The 19,363-nt window shown below is 44.5% G+C and overlaps 6 protein-coding genes across 6 annotated transcripts; 2 read left to right on the top strand and 4 right to left on the bottom strand.

The window, feature by feature from the left end:
• Nucleotides 1-18: 18 nt before the first annotated feature.
• On the top strand, nt 19-1,589 carry PADG_00780 (ribose phosphate diphosphokinase subunit PRS5; the record flags this gene model as incomplete). Its single annotated transcript, XM_010758186.1, has 3 exons — nt 19-1,002; nt 1,107-1,430; nt 1,533-1,589. The coding sequence occupies 3 exons, from the start codon at nt 19-21 to the stop codon at nt 1,587-1,589; spliced, it is 1,365 nt and encodes a 454-aa protein (XP_010756488.1).
• Nucleotides 1,590-3,602: 2,013 nt separating this feature from the next.
• On the bottom strand, nt 3,603-6,632 carry PADG_00778 (uncharacterized protein; the record flags this gene model as incomplete). Its single annotated transcript, XM_010758185.1, has 1 exon — nt 3,603-6,632. One exon carries the CDS (start codon nt 6,630-6,632, stop codon nt 3,603-3,605), a length of 3,030 nt encoding a protein of 1,009 aa, XP_010756487.1.
• Nucleotides 6,633-8,965: 2,333 nt separating this feature from the next.
• Nucleotides 8,966-10,172, bottom strand: PADG_00776 (uncharacterized protein; the record flags this gene model as incomplete). Its single annotated transcript, XM_010757672.1, has 2 exons — nt 8,966-9,855; nt 9,929-10,172. 2 exons carry the CDS (start codon nt 10,170-10,172, stop codon nt 8,966-8,968), a joined length of 1,134 nt encoding a protein of 377 aa, XP_010755974.1.
• A 3,097-nt stretch (nt 10,173-13,269) lies between these two features.
• On the top strand, nt 13,270-13,749 carry PADG_00774 (uncharacterized protein; the record flags this gene model as incomplete). Its single annotated transcript, XM_010757671.1, has 1 exon — nt 13,270-13,749. The coding sequence occupies one exon, from the start codon at nt 13,270-13,272 to the stop codon at nt 13,747-13,749; it is 480 nt and encodes a 159-aa protein (XP_010755973.1).
• Nucleotides 13,750-16,304: 2,555 nt separating this feature from the next.
• Nucleotides 16,305-17,357, bottom strand: PADG_00773 (uncharacterized protein; the record flags this gene model as incomplete). Its single annotated transcript, XM_010758184.1, has 1 exon — nt 16,305-17,357. One exon carries the CDS (start codon nt 17,355-17,357, stop codon nt 16,305-16,307), a length of 1,053 nt encoding a protein of 350 aa, XP_010756486.1.
• Nucleotides 17,358-17,783: 426 nt separating this feature from the next.
• On the bottom strand, nt 17,784-18,391 carry PADG_00772 (uncharacterized protein; the record flags this gene model as incomplete). Its single annotated transcript, XM_010757670.1, has 2 exons — nt 17,784-18,087; nt 18,255-18,391. 2 exons carry the CDS (start codon nt 18,389-18,391, stop codon nt 17,784-17,786), a joined length of 441 nt encoding a protein of 146 aa, XP_010755972.1.
• Nucleotides 18,392-19,363: the final 972 nt, after the last annotated feature.

Here is a 19,363-nt window from a genome sequence, read left to right as displayed (position 1 = left end):
CTCGTTCTGACGTCCAAGATGGTTAGGAACATTGTTGTGCTGGGAGGGTCCTCCCATCCACAGCTTAATGAAACGATATGTGAGCATCTTGGCATTCCCGTGGCCAATATGCTACTGTCGAAATTCTCTGTTGGTGAAACTCGCGTAGAAATCAACGAATCTGTTCGTGGCAAGGATGTGTATATCATTCAATCTGGTGGAGGCAAGGTTAACGACCACTTGATGGAACTCCTCGTCATCATCTCTGCTTGCAAAACAGCTTCCGCGAAGAGAGTTACGGCCGTCCTCCCTCTCTTTCCTTATTCTCGCCAGAGCGATATCCCATACAACAAGATCGGTGCTCCTCTTGTTAAATCATCCGTCGCCAGATCCGATAATTCTGCCAACTACACTTTCGAGAGCACGCCGCCCACCCCACATGCTGGAAAAGCGGAAAGCATTGGCCTAACAAGCGATGGTTTACAGAAAGGCCTTGCCCAAGTACAAATTGAACAACATGAAATGTCCGGCAGTGGAAGCCCTCAAAAGGCCCGGTTTGGTCATTACGCAAATGGTCAGCTGAAACGCAGCGACACCATTGACACCACCAAGTCGGATACGAGTAATCGAAGTCGCACTGCAACTGCCGTGCCTGCTACCAACGGCACTGCGACCAACGATGATGTCATGAGCGTGGCTTCAAATTCTTCAAAATTGAGTGCATTCCACCCGCGTCCCGGATACCGACAATGGGTAGCGCAGGCCGGCACACTTGTGGCAGATTTGCTCACATGCGCTGGTGCGGACCATATTATCACCATGGATTTACACGATCCTCAGTATCAGGGATTCTTTGATATACCTGTTGATAACCTCTACGGTCGACCGTTGCTCAAAAAATACATCACGGAGAATATCTCCAATTACAGGGAAAGCATTATAGTCAGTCCCGATGCCGGAGGAGCCAAGCGCGCGACTGCAATCGCCGATTCACTTGGCATGGACTTTGCTTTGATCCATAAGGTAGAACACATATATACACCTATATACAAACAGCCCTGTCCTTGGGACAATTGTGATTTGTGACGCCACTGACATTTTGTCTCCTATTTCTTCAAAACGAAAAGGAACGTCGTCCAACGAAAATCACAGATCGTCAGAACGCAACCATGATGCTGGTGGGTGATGTTAAAGGCCGGACTACCATTTTGATTGACGACCTTGCCGATACGTCGAATACTATCACACGCGCCGCGAAGCTTCTCAAGAAGGAGGGAGCTTCGCGGGTGTATGCTCTTGTCACACACGGCATCCTCAGCGGGGACGCCATTGAGCGAATCAACGCCAGCGCTCTGGACAAGGTGGTCGTCACCAACACCGTGGCGCAGGACGTTCACAAAGTCCTCTGTCCTAAATTGGAAGTCCTAGAGGTTGGTCATGTTTTTGCTGAGGTAAGTCTTGTGTGTCTTGTTTTAAGACTTGAATCAAATCCCTCCGTTCAGCTCTCGATTTTGGTTAACAGAACTCTGGTTGCTTACTTTTGCTCGATATAGGCTATCCGTCGCGTCCACCACGGTGAAAGTATCAGTGTGCTCTTCCAATATGACTGATTTTCCTCCTTGGGAGTGAGAGATCTGTTGTTCGTTTTTATTATCTAAACAACACTTTGAGCACTCCCAACAGCAGTGAATGAGAGTAAAATCAGACCCCCTTTCCCTTCTCCTCACCCGCAAAATACGATCAGCACGAATGATTAATTGAATAGAGTCTTACCAAAGTCAAAAACGCAAAACCCCAATCTTTCACCCGCTCTTTACACAACCTGATGCCCTTCTAACTGGAGTGAAATTTCATCAAGTCAATTTCATTGGGCACTTGCACATATCGGCAGAGAAATGGACTCTCCCTTATCTCGGCCCCTTGCTTGGAGTGGCACTATGATGATGAAACACTTATTTCTGGAAATGAGTCCAAGAAGGGCATCTGTGAAATTTTTAAATTTGTTGTTCTGTCCTCTCACTTCTCGCTTTTCTATCCTTCCACATTTCCGTCTGTCCGACGTTACCACTGGTTACATTGATTAGAGTGGACAGGTAGTGTGTGGTGTGAATTCCTCATGCCAAGTGCTGGTTATCGGGGCTCCCATCTTTCTCTATATATCCACTCTCCTTCTCTTATATTCCGATTTGGTTCTAGTGATTGTGTACCTTGTTTACTCTTATTTGGTCTTATCACCTCGCAGTGTCTGCCTAGCCTTCCCGCAGTCGTTCCCTTCCCATATTGCGTTCTTTCGGATCTTTCGAAATTTTTGTTTCCTGTATTTTCAAAAATGAGGAGCAAACAAACATTCTAAGTATTTAGCCTGCAGAATTATTTCTCTCCATCTGTTTAATTGTGTGTCTGCGAATGCGCTCTTCTTTCTTACCCACTCAATAACAGGTGAAACGGCTTTTGTAACAGAGGTAATTCGATTGTTATTCAATTACATCTACAAAGCCGTAACTCCAGGACTGGGAGATTGGAGAAAGACACGAAAAGGAGGGATATACATACATAATGCCACCAAACCGGGGATTTTTCATTTTCGTATACATAGTTTCTTTTGGTGGAGATGCCAACTAGCTTATGCCCTTCCATAAATAGTCGTCCTCTTGCCGTCCATTGTACATGCGCGGAAGGCATCTGATATCTATCGATGTTGTATATAAACTCACACTAGCTATTGTCATATATTTCAACAAAATGCCGTTTCACCAACGGCATGATATCAATCCAAAAGTTATAGAGCTTGGAGTTCATGGTTAAATCTACCATTTTAGGCAGCAGACCGTGTGACAGATGACTATCTTTAGCCTGCTCATGCATGTATTGAGCGGCAGCAAACAGTGATGTATCTCCTCTCCTTTCACGTCTTAAGGTAGGTATGTTTGCTGGGATCCTAATCTAATTAATGCGCGGACTTCATGCTCCGGGATGACCACAATCGAGTAGACCTATACAGAGCAAATATCTCAATCAATAATGAGTGGAGATCAATGTTCCACGGAACAGCGCAGTGGCCAGGACCGATGGCCTCTCCGGGACTTCGGGAAGTTCCCCCCACGGAGGTATCTCGGCTTCGAGCAATAACTGCTAACTAGCGCCGCGCACGCAGCAAGGCCCCAGTGGACGGCGAGTGGATACTTACAACCAATTCCAACGGCTAGTTAAAAGAGTTACTACGTACATGCGCGGCAGATATGTACATCCTGTGACCCCCCACGCGGATTTCAACGCGGGTTGAAGGAAGAATGACCCCCTTTCCCCAAAATATTTGCGGAGAGAAGGATGTCGGTGCGGTCACCATCAAGTTGTGAATATTCTCTCGTCTGGGGATTCCGTTTACTTTCATAGTGTCTGATGTAGTTTATACTACTAGATTACGTTACGGAAAAAATGTATTAGATGGATGGGGCAACAGCTAAACAGACAGAAAACATGAGATAGATCATGATATATCTAATGATGGCCTATAATAATGTAGCAGATAGCAAAAAAAGAAAAAAGAAAAAAAAAAAAAGAAAAAAAGACAGCTTATGAGAGGCACGTCACTGACAATATTGAAGTATTTTAACAAAGAGCTGTTACAATTCATCTCGCACTTTCTTCAGATCCTCCTTTTCTTTTGGTTCCCCCTTTGCCTTTTGTTTCTCCTTCTTCCCGTTCTTGTTTTTTGAATTCCCATTACCCCCAGACTTCCTATCACCATTTGCTTTTTCTCCACCTGGAAGGGGTATACTCGTCATAATCTTATTAAGCGCCCGTTCCAACTCGCGGATTTTCGCTTCCAGATCTCTTACGGTCAAGACGGGGTCTTCGAAATCACTGAGCTTCTCCTGAAGGGAAAGCTGTGTTTCAAGCCAGGAACTTATGGTGTCGTGAGTGCTCGAGAGAGCGGAGATGTCCGTGGCTGAGTAGATAGATAGTGGGTTGTGTTTGGAAGATGGGGTGGAGGAAGGCGTTGTGGTTGCTGTTGTTTCCGAGGGGAACTCATCCTCGAGAGAAGCGAAATCATCTGATATTGAAAAGGGGACAGAGGTAGAAGACGTTGAGGTTGACCCTTCACTTGCTGGAGCGGATGATTGCGAAGTAGATTCCGAGATCGAGCGAATACTCTCCTCAGCTTCGATTTGGTCTCTCATAATATCCGCGAAGAGCTTCGCGTTTTGCAGGCCTTGTTTTAGACTATCTACCTTGGTGGTCCGGAGGGAGTGTTCCTTCTTTCGGTTTAGGGCAGGCTCAATGTATTGCTTCAACCCGTCTAGTTTTGTCTTGATGTCCTTGGTGGGAGCGTCGGCACCATCGCCATACAGCCAATCGCTTGCCTCGGAAAGGTTTTCCTTTAGCTTGGCAAGAGCGTCTGCGGCTATCGTTCTTATAAATTCCTCTTCGGTGACAAGGTCCTGTGCGCTGTATATATATGCCTCTAGATTATTGAACATCTCTTCGCGCTTAACACGGGCAAGATCTGATGCGTCAAATGCTGCGAGGCGGGCTTTTATCCGCGCCAGATGGGTCACTGATGGTGGGGGGATGCCTAGGACGGACGTAGTGAATGCGATTGGTATCGATTCAGTTTTGACATGAATGGTATCAGATGATTTCGCAGCAGACTCTGTAGACGAACTTGCGGATGTTGACTCGCTGACGGACGAGGAAGATCCGGTAGCGGATACAGAAGCAGTCGACGAGGATTCAGAATCCACAGTGGTGGACTCCGTAGTCGGGTCATCTTGAAGTGGCTGTTGATCAACCTTCTTGGAACCCAAGCCAAAGAATTCCTTCACATCTTCCACCACTCCTTTCTTCTCTTCGCTCACGTACTTGCAGCTGACAACGCCACTGACCAGTTCAGGAATGCGATCCAAGGGTCTAAGCTGGATGGAGAGCTTGGTCGTCATATTTGCAGGTACACAGCCGAATCTGTCTTTTAGGGCGGCTACTGATTGCGTTAAATTTGTGGTTTGGATGCCTGTAATCAGAGCTTCGACTGGATTGCCGTCCTGCGTGAGCTGCTGATAGAAACTGAATTCAAAGTCTTCCAGATTCTTCATTGTCACCGTTTTCTCCGCTCCAATATCTGAAGATGGTGTGAAGAGCCTCTGCTGTCTTTCTCTGTCTCCAGATTTCCACTTCATTCCAACAGTGAAGCCGGGAGTATCCCCTGCCCGGATATCTTTGACTCTGAACGATCGGCTAAGGGCCGCGCCTGTGAACGTTGCACCAAAAACTGCAGCTTCATCCGCGTTTACACTGGTTCTCAACTTGCTGGCGCCCTTGCAAGCCGACTCGAGGTGCTTCTGCACAAATGGGGTCCTAACCGCCCCTCCGTGAAGAATAACTGAATCGACATCTCTCAAATTGAGGTGTGCAGACGCTAATGCCTCATTCAGAGGTCCCGGAACACGACTGGAGTGATCCTTTGCCAAATTTTCGAAATGGGACCGCGTAATTTGATATTTAAAATTAACATCGTCATGATATAGAGCCTCAAAAGAAACTGAAGTCTCTGAATTTGCACTCAAGATATGTCGAACTCTTTCCGCTTCCTTCCAAAGCATTGCCATCGTTCGTCCATGGGCTCTGAGTTGCTCCGGTGTTGCACCGTCCTTCAGCTTTTCAGCAGCGACAAACTTTTCAATCATGTCGTTAACAATCAGCTGATTAAGCGTATTACCACCTAAAGTCTTATCCCAGCCGCTGCCTACAACTTGTACTTCCTGAACTATCTTGTTAAATCGGCCAATATCTTTGACAGATCGGCTCTGGAACCGGAGAACAGTCGCAGACGTAGAACCAGCACCCATATCATACACAACATGATACTCTGGCTTCTTCCCGTCTGATACGTTGGGAAAAGTCCGACTCGTAGCGTAATGGACACCAACAGCCAAACCATCACTGATCATAGCGATCACATTCAGCCCAGCCAATTGTGCTGCCAGTTGAACACTTCGTTTCTCCGCCGCCGTATAGAATGGTGGGAAGGTGATGACGGCATCCTGGATTTCAGATCTCCGACCCCCCATTGCTTCCGCATTGCCTTTAACCTGCTTCAATTGCATGGCTAATAGCTCTTCCACCATGAACAGTTCCCGACCTTGCTCTTCCGCCAGCCTTTTGCTTTTAATCCCAACAGTACCCCGTCCAGGTATCTTCCCTATATCGATAGCAGGATGCCAGCCTTTGTATGTCTCAACGACATTTTCCTGATGATCCCCTGAACCTTGAATTCCCGATTCAAGCGGAATGCCCAGAAGAACTTTTAGGTTAGCAAATACATCCCCAGGAAACCGAGGAGCAAGTGAAAGTGCATCGCTGCCATAGAACCTGTCTGGAAATGCGGCGTTGTGCTCCCGCGGTGGCTTAAATGCTAGCGCGGCAGTTTCTTTTCTCTTGGAATCCTTGGTCAATACAATTTCGAGTGGTACTCCGGGCTTCACCAAGGCGGCTTTTATGAACTCTGTTCCGAGATCGATTCCAATGACGGCGGAACCTGCAGCGGAAACCTGGGTGGGAATAGCGGCGAAAAGGAGAAATGCGAGGAGAGAGGAAAGAAAATAGAATGAGACGACTCCCCTTGAGGTAATTCGTCGTCGGCCCGGTGGAGCCATTTTTGGATAGCCGTACTATATAGCAAAGTTCCGTCCAGTTAGCAGGAGCTTTGCGACCAGAGCAGGTCGGGCCTTAGAACTTGGGAGTAGATACACACTTGAGCTTATTTTATCTCTATAGGGGATAAAAGGGGAGATAGAGGAGACAAAAGACCAAATCGAAAAATGACTGGAAAACTCCCTCCTAAAGATTTATTGAGAAATACATCCGGCGGAATATGTGAAAGGGAACATAGCAGACAAAAGTTATATATAACGTGAGCGGAAGCTTAAAGTAGAACTGATAGAAGGAGATAATACATAACCACTGAATTTTTGATGCTCAATCAATAAGAGAAGAGGACCGCTAAACACCAGATCCCAGGCCAGAGGATTATGCTTACCATTAAAAATGCAAGTTGTTATTTTTTGAAGCTGCTTTTGATTGAATGAAAGGCACAGAGGACACTTTGGCATCAGATGGGCGCTACCGGAGTGCAAACATGCCGGATTAGGCATGTTTGCTTTGCTATCAAATTGAGTTTGTCTTTTTTGCATCCGAAGGAAACTTTTATTTTATTAGTGGCTTGGCACGGGATCTGTTATGTGATCGCAGATGGACGATTCATCAAATAATCAATGTTAATTAATAACTTCAACAGTTTTTAAATGTAAAAATTGCTGAATATATTAAAAATAGAGATGAATATATTAAAAAATATATATAATATTAATATACAAAAATAGGAAGTTAAGTAAAATTATAAAGTAAAAGAATTATAATTATTTTAATTGTAACAGGCTAACTAACTCATGATGACCTTTTGTAGCCAAAACTCTTCTACCGGATTATCCTTCTTCCGGCATGACCTTGTATAAAACTCTGCCCCAATCGTCGTAACTTTCAATTTCTTTCCTTTTCTCCTTCTAATGAGTTCGTCTTTTTGTTCTTTAAGGAAGTTCTAGGGCCGTATTCGGTAGGATGCCCGTTACATTACGAATCCGTTGTTTATATCTTATAAGGCCCGAGAGCCTTCGTCCAGCATGTAAGGCCAGAGTGCCTTCGTCGGTGTGTAAGGCCAGAGTGCCTTCGTCCAGTGTGTAAGGCCAGAGTGCCTTCGTCCAGTGTATAAGGCCAGAGTGCCTTCGTCCAGCATATAAGGCCAGAGTGCCTTCGTCCAGCATGTAAGGCCAGAGTGCCTTCGTCAGTGTGTAAGGCCAGAGTGCCCAAGAATTTCCTTTCTCTAAACATGGATTACGACCCTCCTTTTGAGCGCCCACTCTCAGCAGAAACCTTCACTGACACCAATGCTCTCGCAGCTGATAATGCTGATCTCCGGAGATAAGTGCATTAACAAGCTGCACAGATGGCTGAACTGCAGCACCGGCTGAATGAACTGTATCCTATCTCAAGATAAAACGTCGTCTATCTACTTTTGTCATCCTGATGATTGATGAATCTGACACACTTGCGGAGATGGAAGAGGATATGGGTGAACGGGACATTTATGAGTGGGCCTGGCAGAGAACAGGATATGTATTATGATGCTTTTTTTGTGTTCTTTCTATTTCATACATTCTTCTGTGTATTAGTCTGCGGAAAGCGCTTTATTAGGATGAGTTGAAGATTTGCCTTTTGGTAAGTTGCATGAGGTGAAAGGTTGCCATGAGTTATTTAATTGAATCTTTGGAAATGGCACAATTCAAGCTGTTCTCTGCTTTTGTAGTTACCTAATCCCTTGCTACAAATAAAGTGGAATTCTCTGAGGAAAAGGATTCTAATTTACTAAGCATTTACCTTGGTATAACAACATAGGAAATAGTTAAGACTAGGCATCCTTGATCCTTAACAGCTAGTTAGATATCCTCCAGCCTGCTTTTCACACGTCACTGCCCATTAACTAACTTAACCAGTTGACTTACAACTATTGCTCCGAAGAGGATCTCCAGTACATAATTCAATCCTGTATCCTAAGTCACATGTCTTTCCTGACTTTAAGGGAGATATCCTATCTAATGTTGCAATATTCATTTATATGCATAACTACGCGTATGAAAAATAATCTACCTCGAGGGCTATATATAAAGAATGATCAGTTCAAGATATCCATCAACCCTGCCCTGCTAAATTGTATACTTTGTATCAATGCAAAATATAACCCATGGCCACCATGAGCAAACCACAGTAAATCTCATAAGTCACACACATGTTGCCTAGAGTTGACGTGGAAGGAAAGGATTTGTTCCTACGTGGAATCTAGGATGTACGATTCCCATACGCAACTGCTGCTTCATCCACGACGTTTCACAAGATAAACAGGAGAGGGTATGGAAGCGGAACTGTTAAATATCGCTTAGCACCCGGCGTTTATGGCTGTCAAAAAGGTCAGCAATTTTATCAACAAGACGGAATCCAGACTCGATAGCTCACATTGCGCAAATAGAGCAAAAGTATCAGCGTTGTTCAGGGCATCTCTGGTCGAAAGAAGAATGCATGCATTGTATCCATAAGCAATGTCTTTAGTTCCTGGACTGAAAACACTCGAAGCATGAGTAAACTCGTGGAGGGATGTGGTAACTCGATCCTGGCCATGGCATTTTCTATTCACATTGTCAAACTCAGTGTAGTAAATAGGGCAGTTAGATATGAGGTTTTCCGCAGGTATGGTGTAGGCTATGATGTTGTTTGTGCATATGTTGTATGGGTCACGGCAGTAGTAGGTTGTACTGCCGCCAGTAAGATTGGATGATTCCAAGGCAACCGCCGTGAATCGATCCGCTACTAGTTTGCGTGTTGCGTCATCATTAGCCTTGAAGTACTCCAGCATTTTTGGGCCTCCAGCCCATGCCTGAGCAGCTGCGAGAGTAGAAAGAGATGCACAATCTCTAAGAGCGCGCCTGGTATCGTCTCCTTGGGAGCCCTCGCAGGAGCTAAGTTTGGCAATCTTTACAAACTGATTCATAGCAGCAAAACTCTTCGCAGCAGTGGTGCCATCAACATCGATCTCAAGCTTATTGGACTTGTAGCGAACAACTCCGGAAAGCGTTTTGCCACCCGTATCTGTGGTGGGAACATATCCCTGAGTCTGCAGAACGACAGGGCCGCCCTGAGAAAGATCGGATGTAATAGCGACATCAAACTCATCCTCAAATGACTCTCCGGGGGCAAGATATGTGATGACATCGGATGAAAGGTCACTGGTCTTATGACGAACTCGGATGCCCCCGAACGGGACCTCAACACCTACACAGTGTCAAATGTTTATCTCAGGAAAGAGGGATAGTCAAACGCGAGATTCTTGGATGTCTATTAATACCTTGACTATAGATGGAGACTTTCTTGACTGGAGCAGTGTCTCTGAAAAAGTTTAGGTTTAATATATTGAGGTCTTTGTCTCCATTGTTCGTCACAACAGCCTTGATGACGGTGCCATCGACTTGAGTCAATTTGACGTCCAACTCCGCGCTGTCCCTAGCATCTTTAGCGACAGGCTGGATGACGCCAGCAAAAGCTGAAATGGTGAAAGCTGCCACGGCCAAGATGCCCGAGACGCGCCGCATTTTGTAACGGTGTTGATAAAAGGAAATGGATCAAGAAGATAATCGCACACAAATTGAAAAGCAGATTCTGGATACGGAGTTCTCTGCACAATCGATAGTGACAAGCAAAGAAGAGAAACGGGTAAATGGGTGAAGGTAAAGACAGCAAGGTGGAATATAAGAGAACGACAGAGTCGAAGATATAGAAAACTCGGAGATGGCCGACAAAACCCATTGGTTCCTTCCTCTGCTGGACCTGTCTGGGATGCATAGCTCCGTCGAGAGGGTGACATCCAAGATCCCCAGGTCGGGGATGCCTGTCGATGCACCTGCCCAACAGAGGAGTTCGCAGTGTCCTTCATTCGGGATTCTGGCCGTTGGGAAGCAATGTGGTGTGCTGTGTGTCGTGTACGATGAAATTAGCATGACAGTCCTCCCATTGCTGGTGGAGAACAGATATACGCTGCTATAGGCAGCGGTAGCAAGAGGAGACCATACGGATGTTTAATCAGCAGACCGTATATAACAACCGCTCGGTCAAAGTTCCACATCAGCAGATCTTGGGAGTAATAACGTTACGCCCTCCATGGGAGGAGGGGAACCGCCAACACGACTCTGGCTCATGACGGGCAGAAACCGGAAAATTATTAAATGACTGCTCTTCCTATGCCCAGAAACAGGAGGCACAATATTGGGCGAATCGCTCTGGATCGAGTTTCACTCCAGCAGATATTCAAACCATTTGACACGCCAATCCCTTATACTCAGATGATATAGGTCCGTCGCACACATGCAAAACTGAAAATAAGCAAAATAGAATGAGCATCGCAAAAGCGAAGCAATAGCTCACAAAATGCTTTTCCAGAGGACTCCAGTAGATCTGGGCTCCGGCAGCCAACCAATTGTCAGCAGAAGAAGTCATGAAACGGTCGGGATAGAGCGTTCCATTAGGTGCCCATGTGAATACCTCATGTCAGCCATTGGACATGGATGGCCCCGTAAATCAAGGAGAGATAGCTCAAGAGCTGAAAAGGGCTGTTGCGTGAGAAGGCCGAGGCATGTAACTGTTAGAATTTCGATTAGCGGCTCTATCTTCATCACAATTATCGTAAGCCCCTTGGGCATGTGATTTGGTTTCGAATTGGTCATACCAACCCTAACCTGATTTGGTGCGGGCTCAGCCCTAGCCCTAATTACTTCCAAGCCTTTCTCCAAATCCCTTTCCTCGTCCTTTCAGACCAACACGGCACACCCCACGCTGTCTCTTCGTTGTCTATTGGTCTTCTTCCTGCCATTGCGCGCCGTGTCCACTGCGCTACCCGTCTAAATCCCCATTTTCCTACGGAACAAGCGCTCAAAACGTCAGTCGATGACAGACCATCGCCTTACATTACGTGGAATCCAGAGAGATTCCATGCAACTGCAACCTCATGTCGAGGATGTCTGGTTTTGAGTTGCCATGATGCGTCATCTGGACGTTCCAACTTCAGAAACATCTGAGCTGCTCACCTGGAATATTTCCTAAATGCCAAGCCTTTTAAGATTATTGTGTACCCCATAACTCGATCTCGAGAGCCTACCCAGTACACCATTTCAAGCAGGGTCGGTCTGGACATTCCGTACGGGAGATCCCCAACCCGAACAATAAATCCGGCAGATCTCGCATTAGTGTGGCCAAAACAAGACTCGTATTATATTATTGACTGTATTGCATGCATAGGTCATCTGCAAGAGACATGCTGACATGTGCATTATCCAGAATCTTCGTTCAGTGCATCCTGCGGTATTTTGTGTGGGTGGTACAGCATGGCGAGTGACGAAACGGCTCGGGAATATGAGCTTTTCCTGGAAGTATTCCTGGTGAATAGCAAATTCTCTTGTGGATATACCCTCTTGTTCTCATTGCTTTTGGCATTGCCATAAACCTTTATTATTATTGTAATTATTATTTGAAAATCTATCTACTGAAATAAGCAAACCCCACTGGAACTGATGATCGCGAAGAGATTTGGGAATCAAACAACATGGCATAGCGTTTCCCTTTAACTTGATTGCGTATTCAAAATAATGTCTCTGGTCCTATCGGTCAAATGCTTCCTCTTTGGTTCGTCCTCAAAAAGAGAGAAGTCGACGTTGACGTCCCTCACATAATCGATGTTCTAATACCTGGGAGTCGTGTATCTCGTCTTCCAGGACTTTGGTTTGCCTGAAGCCTCTTCCCTATCCTAGATGCAAGTGGGATTCAACCTTTGCAATATATTGTGGAGATTTTCGGCAATCTTTGCTTTGAACTGAAGGATTTAGCTGAGATTATATCACTAGCGGTTTGTTCAGATACCACATTGAGCTTGCAAACGCCTACTTCCACATAACTTAATGGCCATTGCATATGTAATGTCTGCTCCCAATTGCTTCAACAAATTCACCCTCCATCTATATTTAACACGCCGGTTTTCCCTCATTTCAACTTTGATTTTGAAAACGCATTTTTGACCTCAACTTTTATCAGCATCAGCGTTTCTGGCTTCGGTTCTGCGCTTCTCTCTTCTCAGCTCTACCGAATATTTGTCATTTCATAGATTAAGAGGAAGTTCGATGTTCGCTTGAAACATCCCTGATTTGTGACATGAGTCCCTTAACACCCCCCTCCGGCTCTCACTGCCTTATTCAATAGTGATACCCCCGCTGAGTTGTGATGAGGCATACGACACACCTTATTTTAGCCTCTGAAATCCTGCTGCAGACGTCGGCGATAGTTGGGCATATGATCTCTTTTACTTATGTTCCTAGTCCAGAGCTCCTTGGGTATAAATACACCATAACTTCACTTTACCCTTTCCCTCAGCTCAATTATTGGATATACGAAATCAGCCGAGGTCAATTCTCACTCCATTCTTCAAATATGCAAGATCAAAGCAACCTCCTTTCTGCATCTTTCCAAGAATCATAACAAGAAAATATCTGTTTTGCAAACGTCGCCGATCTCAGCCGTTTACCAGGGCCAAGTTCTGACAATATTACCAGCGTACTTATGGTCCTCGTAATAATCTTAGTAGCTCTAGCTTTACCACCTCAAGCCATTGTCAACAAGCCTCATACCCTCCAATCCAAGCGAACCATGGATAACCTCACCTCAAACCTCTCTGTTACAATCGGGACTGCTTCCACCACCGAAGCCGCAACCGACCCAATCCAGCTAAGCGTTGCCATCCGGAATAACATCCCAAACCAGGCCATCACACTCTTAAAGTGGAATACCCCTCTTGACCCACAAGCAAACGTGCTTGGAATCTTTGAGGTCCGGGAGGCCGAATCGGGCAAACTTGTGCCTTCATTGATCGTCAAGATATCACGCAAACTGCCACCGACCCAAGACGATCTGGTGGAAATTCCCGCCAATGGAGTGAAGGAAACTCAAGTCACCCTAAAGCCAATGTCCTTGGATCACGGGGCTCAGTACAAGATTTCAGCAAAGGGAAGATGGCAGGCGGTGTGGGCTGGGGGCGTCGATGATGTAACTGCGGACCAGTTGGCGGAGTTTTCTTGTGCTTCGTTAGGGGACTTCGAGTCGAATACAGTATTAGCATTGTTTAAGTGAGGGAGAAACTTGGTTTATGTTTTTTCCTTACTGGACTGTTAGCCATATTTCTCTGTATTGCTGTTATTGATTCTATGATAGTGAAAGAAGAGATATAGGCACATTTCCTTGGTTATTTTGGCTTTCTTCGCTGCCTCACCCTCTTCTCCCTCTAAAGTAGTACTAGTATCTGCCTCCTATCTGCCTCAACTAATGTAGTAGTGTGTCAATATATATATATGATACATTTCACTCTTGCTTAGTTAATTTAATAATAACATGAATACAGTTAAACATGATTTTAAAAATTTGAATTTAATTTTAAAATTCAACTGCAAATATCTTCAGTTTGATTTATATGCTATAAATCATATATTTCTCAATGAAAACTATCTAATGTAATCTATCACTGAGCAGATAACCTTCAACCTCAAATCATCTGCATTCATCATATCATTCAATATGCCCATCAAATCAAAAGATCAAGTTTCTAATCAAGAAGGAAGGCTCTTATTAGCTATTAATATCTATAAACTGAGCAAATCTCATTCAAATATGCTGCTGCTAAATCATTTAATGTTTCTTATGTCACCGCAGTCTATAAACTAGCCAGTCAAGCTTCTCACATGAATGTTCAACCAAACTATCAAAAACTGACCTCTATGGAAGAAGATTATCTAGTCCAATGGATAATATCCATGAATGAGAGAGGTCAGCGTTCTTGAATTGAAAACATACAAAATATGGCGGATTTACTTCTTTCTACCTGAGTTGAATCTACTGTGGAAGAAAAATGGGTTCAAAGATTTATTACACAATATAAGGAACTGAAGACTAGATTCTCACACAAATACAAAAAATTTACAACTACGAGTGAGCTTTATATGAAGATCCTAAGATCATATAAGAGAGGTTTCAACTGGTGAAGGATATGATAGAGAGACATGGTATTATGAATGAGGATATCTACAACTTTGATAAGACTGGCTTTCAAAATGAGGGTTATATCAACAGCCATGATGGTATTACGACTTCAATCTAGGCGCAGATGAATGCGTGTTAGATTGCCAACTGAGTAAGCTATTTCAATGAAATAATAAGGTGATTTTACAAGGAGGGATTTGGGGGAAGATCTCATAATGTACTGGCAGCTCGCTAGGGAAGTTCTGAAGCCCTAGTTATCCCTCTGCTCTAGTTCCCAATCTGGTAATAGCCTCTCCGCTGCGCGCCGTCACAGATGGTGACTGAGTCTGAGAAACATGACAGGCCAGCAGGAAATCAAGAATAAGTGACTGTTATTGAAAGAGTCAACTCAACTGGCTAAGGGATGCCAGCTGGCCATGCACAGATGCTGCTATCTTAGCAAAGGAAAATAAGAAGTTAAGAGCTGCAGTTGAAAAGCATAAGAAGGAGCAAGCTCATACATTTATAGCTCAGAATGAAGCTCTACCAGGTGAGAAAGAAATAGCTAAGGTTCAAGCAATTGATCAAGCTGTACAAAGGAGAGTAGAGGACGTGAATCAGTCATCTAGAAAGTGAGCTCCGCAGCAAGTGTAATATATTTGATCACCCTACTAAACTCTATCAATAGACCTAAGAAATAGATCTATATTTAATATGAGAAATTCTAATTGATAATTGCTTAATTTTGCAATTTGACTTGATTTGAGATGAGAGACTTCACTCAGTGATCTTATCTGCATCTTTTTTCTTTTTTATTTTTTTATTATTTTATTTTATTTTATTTTTTACTTCTAGCTAAATTCAATTTAAAAATTAAATTCTAATTCTTATCTTTAATTTTAATTCTAACTTAATCTAATTTACTTTAAACTTGATGTTTAGAGCAGAGAGTGTATTTAAAGATTATCAAAGTTGATGATAATTTTAAAAAAGCATGTTTATTTATTTTTGAAATCATATTCAATTGTAATTTCAAATACTATTACTGTGTGTACTAACTAACTATATAAGTTCTAAATAAAATACAGAGACATGTTATTAGAGTATAGCTGTATTATTTACTAATATAATTTACAGCTCTCTCTGCATTTTTCTCAAGCCAAGTAGTTGTCATATCACTTTTATTTCAATTGCAAGCTGATTCTGAAGCTTGTATTTAGAAAGCTTCTGAGATAGCTTTTTTAAACTGTATTTATATTTAAAGCTATTCACTATCTGTTGACTGAACCTTGGCATAAGTTATGTAAACGTGTCAAAATTGAATATAATTACTACACTATAATCCTCAAGTGATAACATTAAAGAATGTGGATAAGAATGGTATTTATAGATTAACCAAGACCAGCCAAGAGATATGGGGAAAATATATTATATAGATCACTATTTAATATTACACTATGCATATAAAAGATTGTAAAGGAACAAAGGCCCCCTAACTATATTAGAGAGGACCCCTGAGAAAAAGATGCTGTACGCAGAACAATATCCAATTATGCTTGGAGTTATAGCTGTTTGAAGACAAGCCCATGCGTTTGTTAGAAAGGACGGGGAAGAGATGGGAAGGGATTCTTCTAAATTCTCTCCCTCCTTTATCAGTTGCAGCATCATCCTATCTAGATCTGGAGCCCGGCGACAACGGCAACGAAAAAAGCGAGAGCAGCAACACCGGGTCTCCGACAGCCAGCAGCAGAGCCGAGGAATGATTGGGGAGCAGTAGACTGCGGGGGCTGGGTGGGCGATGTGGTTGGAGTTGAGTCTGTGCTGGTGGTTGGTGGTGGAGACACTGTGTTGGATGTGTTGGGTGCGGAGGTGGGGACTGTAGATGGCACTGTGGATGTAGCGAAGGTTGTGGTTGGAACTGGAGGTTGGGTCTCAGTTGTGGTTGGAACTGGAGGTTGGGTCTCGGTTGTGGTTGGAACTGGAGGTTGGGTCTCGGTTGTGGTTGGCATCGGGTGCGTTTCTGATTCAGTTGGCATTGGGTGCGGTTCTGATGTAGAGGTTGGCATTGGGTGCGTTTCTGATTCAGTTGGCATTGGGTGCGGTTCTGATGTAGAGGTTGGCATTGGGTGTGTTTCTGATTCAGTTGGCATTGGGTGCGGTTCTGATGTAGAGGTTGGCATTGGGTGCGTTTCTGATTCAGTTGGCATTGGGTGCGGTTCTGATGTAGAGGTTGGCATTGGGTGCGTTTCTGATTCAGTTGGCATTGGGTGCGGTTCTGATGTAGAGGTTGGCATTGGGTGCGTTTCTGATTCAGTTGGCATTGGGTGCGGTTCTGATGTAGAGGTTGGCATTGGGTGCGTTTCTGATTCAGTTGGCATTGGGTGCGGTTCTGATGTAGAGGTTGGCATTGGGTGCGTTTCTGATTCAGTTGGCATTGGGTGCGTTTCTGATTCAGTTGGCATTGGGTGCGTTTCTGATGTAGAGGTTGGCATTGGGTGCGTTGGGGTTGGCGTCCAGATTGAAGGCGGCATGGATGAAGATGTTGGGTGGGGTTCAGGGGTGGTGTAGATATATGGATCGGCGGTTGACGTTGGCAGGGCGGTTGTTGATGTAGATTTTGTCACGGAAGAACACTTAAACAAACAAAAGAAAATAATGGGACGTCCCATAGCCGAGCTGGTGAGGAGCAGGAGGGCAACCAAAGACTTCATCATGGAGAACGCCATTTTGGCGGTCAATCTCCTTTTTACTCTTAAGCTGGGAAAATCGGTAAACGAAAGTCAACAGCGCAAGGAACCGTAGCGAGGGAGTTCCGCACAATTCACAGAGTGAAGAAAGATATTAGAGAAAGGACGACGCAATGAAGAACGAAGAAAGAAGAACGAATCAAGGCGGAAGGGAGGGCAGCCTTAAATACTTTCGAACCGGCACCACCAAAAGACTGCTCAATGGCATCGGGGAAAGCATAGAATCTAGCCTGTGTTCGTAATTTCCAGCAGCATGGGCAATCTCGAGTCCCTTAGCTCTCTATGGAATGCGATATCATAGTTCAAGCGGCCGATCCGAAGATAGTGATGTTATCATTATCCCCTTGTTACCGCATATAGGCTAGGGGCAGTTGTTTTTTGCAAACCTACTCCAGCTATAGCATATCATAATCTAAGCCCATTGTGGACCTTCAAACCATAGGTGAACCTGGAGGATGCCGGACATGTCTTCCGTACGTATCCCCGGGCACCGAGAGCGGGAAGAACCCATGACCAATCCGCTACTCCGTCGATTTTTGGTCGAGTCGTGATGTCACCAGCACCCTGATAGGAAGGCGGAAAGCGGCAAGAAAAGCCATGGGAAAAACTTTGAGACAACAGGGTAAAAGGAACCTCAAAGTAGAGTTTGGATAACTCGATACTGGTAACTAGGAGAAATGGCTGGCTCTCAGGAATGGCCGCGAGATCGCTAATAGCGCCGTGAGCACCCGAGGTACCTGAAAGACTCCAAGTTGTTTCCCTTTGATACCAGATGAAGAAGTGAACGTCCCGCCGCCTAGATCAGGCTAAATCGACAGCGGCATCCAGAGCTTTTGCATTTTCCAGGGTGCAGGGCAGCAAACTGGCTACGCCCACCCTGCAACCAGGAACGAACGCCTGAAAATAGCCTGATAGAGACGTTGGTCTGTCAGCCGCTGCGCAGCTGGATAGTAGGACACGTATGAAAATGAAAATCCCCGTTTGCGCCGATTCCTGCCAGTGTCCAGAGACATTTTGAGAGTTAATTGACGCGAAGTTCTGGACTAGCCACACAATGCTGGCCTCTAACCTGTGAAGAAGCGAGGGAAGCGAAACTACGCAGCTTCGATTAGGTAAGTTCCGGAGTCAGCTCATGCCCAGGCCAGATGACCCGTAAGCATTTACTGTCCTTTCTGACGCTGGCTAGTCAACTGATTGGTGGAGTTTTTTGAAAAACCTTGAGGTTGTTGGTGCCGAACGGTCAAACGTAGTTTTCAAAAAAAGGTTGAGGCATGGCTTATAGGTGGGGGCCCACTTTCTAAAACATAACTCGGCACATTATTTAGCTACACCAGACGTATTACTAATGCATCTCTAGTGAATCCTTCACGGCCCTCAAACACCAGGGTCAAGGGTAGGTTAAGGGGGGCTAGGGTAGGAGGTTGGAATTAGAGTTGTTAGGTAACAGCTTAAGAACCTGAGAAATATGATAAATATTACTAGCATCAAAAGCATTTCAAGATGTTGTGTGAGACAATGTGTGAGATATGACTAGTGTATGTCGTTTTAATGAGAAAAAGTGACATGATCTTCTTAACTAACTATATCATGCTGAAGATTTTTTCAGCTAATATTTTTAAAATCATGATTCGAATTTTTTAAATCTACATTCAAATAACTGTAACGCCCCGGCATGAAGTGACATAAGGAAACATCCATTGCTCCGTTTCTAGTTACCTGTTGTCAACCTCTCAGCGCAATTCCAATAGGGTAGTTAAGTTAACCAACCACCTGGTGCCAAACGGAACCAAAAGCTTAATTGGTTTTCTGTCGCTGGCTGGTTCGCAAACGCGAACTCTGGCATCTGCTTCAACTCTACCTTACCCTACCGTTGGGCTACTCTTATCGTTTAGAACTAGCCAGCCCGGCTCATCAGTGCCTGGGCCGGTTCCTTGGTAAATCGGGTGTAAAGTTGAGATGGTATTAAATCTCGCTGGAATAACCTT

The sequence above is a fragment of the Paracoccidioides brasiliensis genome (genome assembly GCF_000150735.1).
Source record: "Paracoccidioides brasiliensis Pb18 unplaced genomic scaffold supercont2.1, whole genome shotgun sequence".
Taxonomy (NCBI): Eukaryota; Fungi; Ascomycota; class Eurotiomycetes; order Onygenales; family Ajellomycetaceae; genus Paracoccidioides; species Paracoccidioides brasiliensis.
Note: the sequence above shows the minus strand (reverse complement) of the source record. Positions and strands in the feature narration are given on the sequence as shown.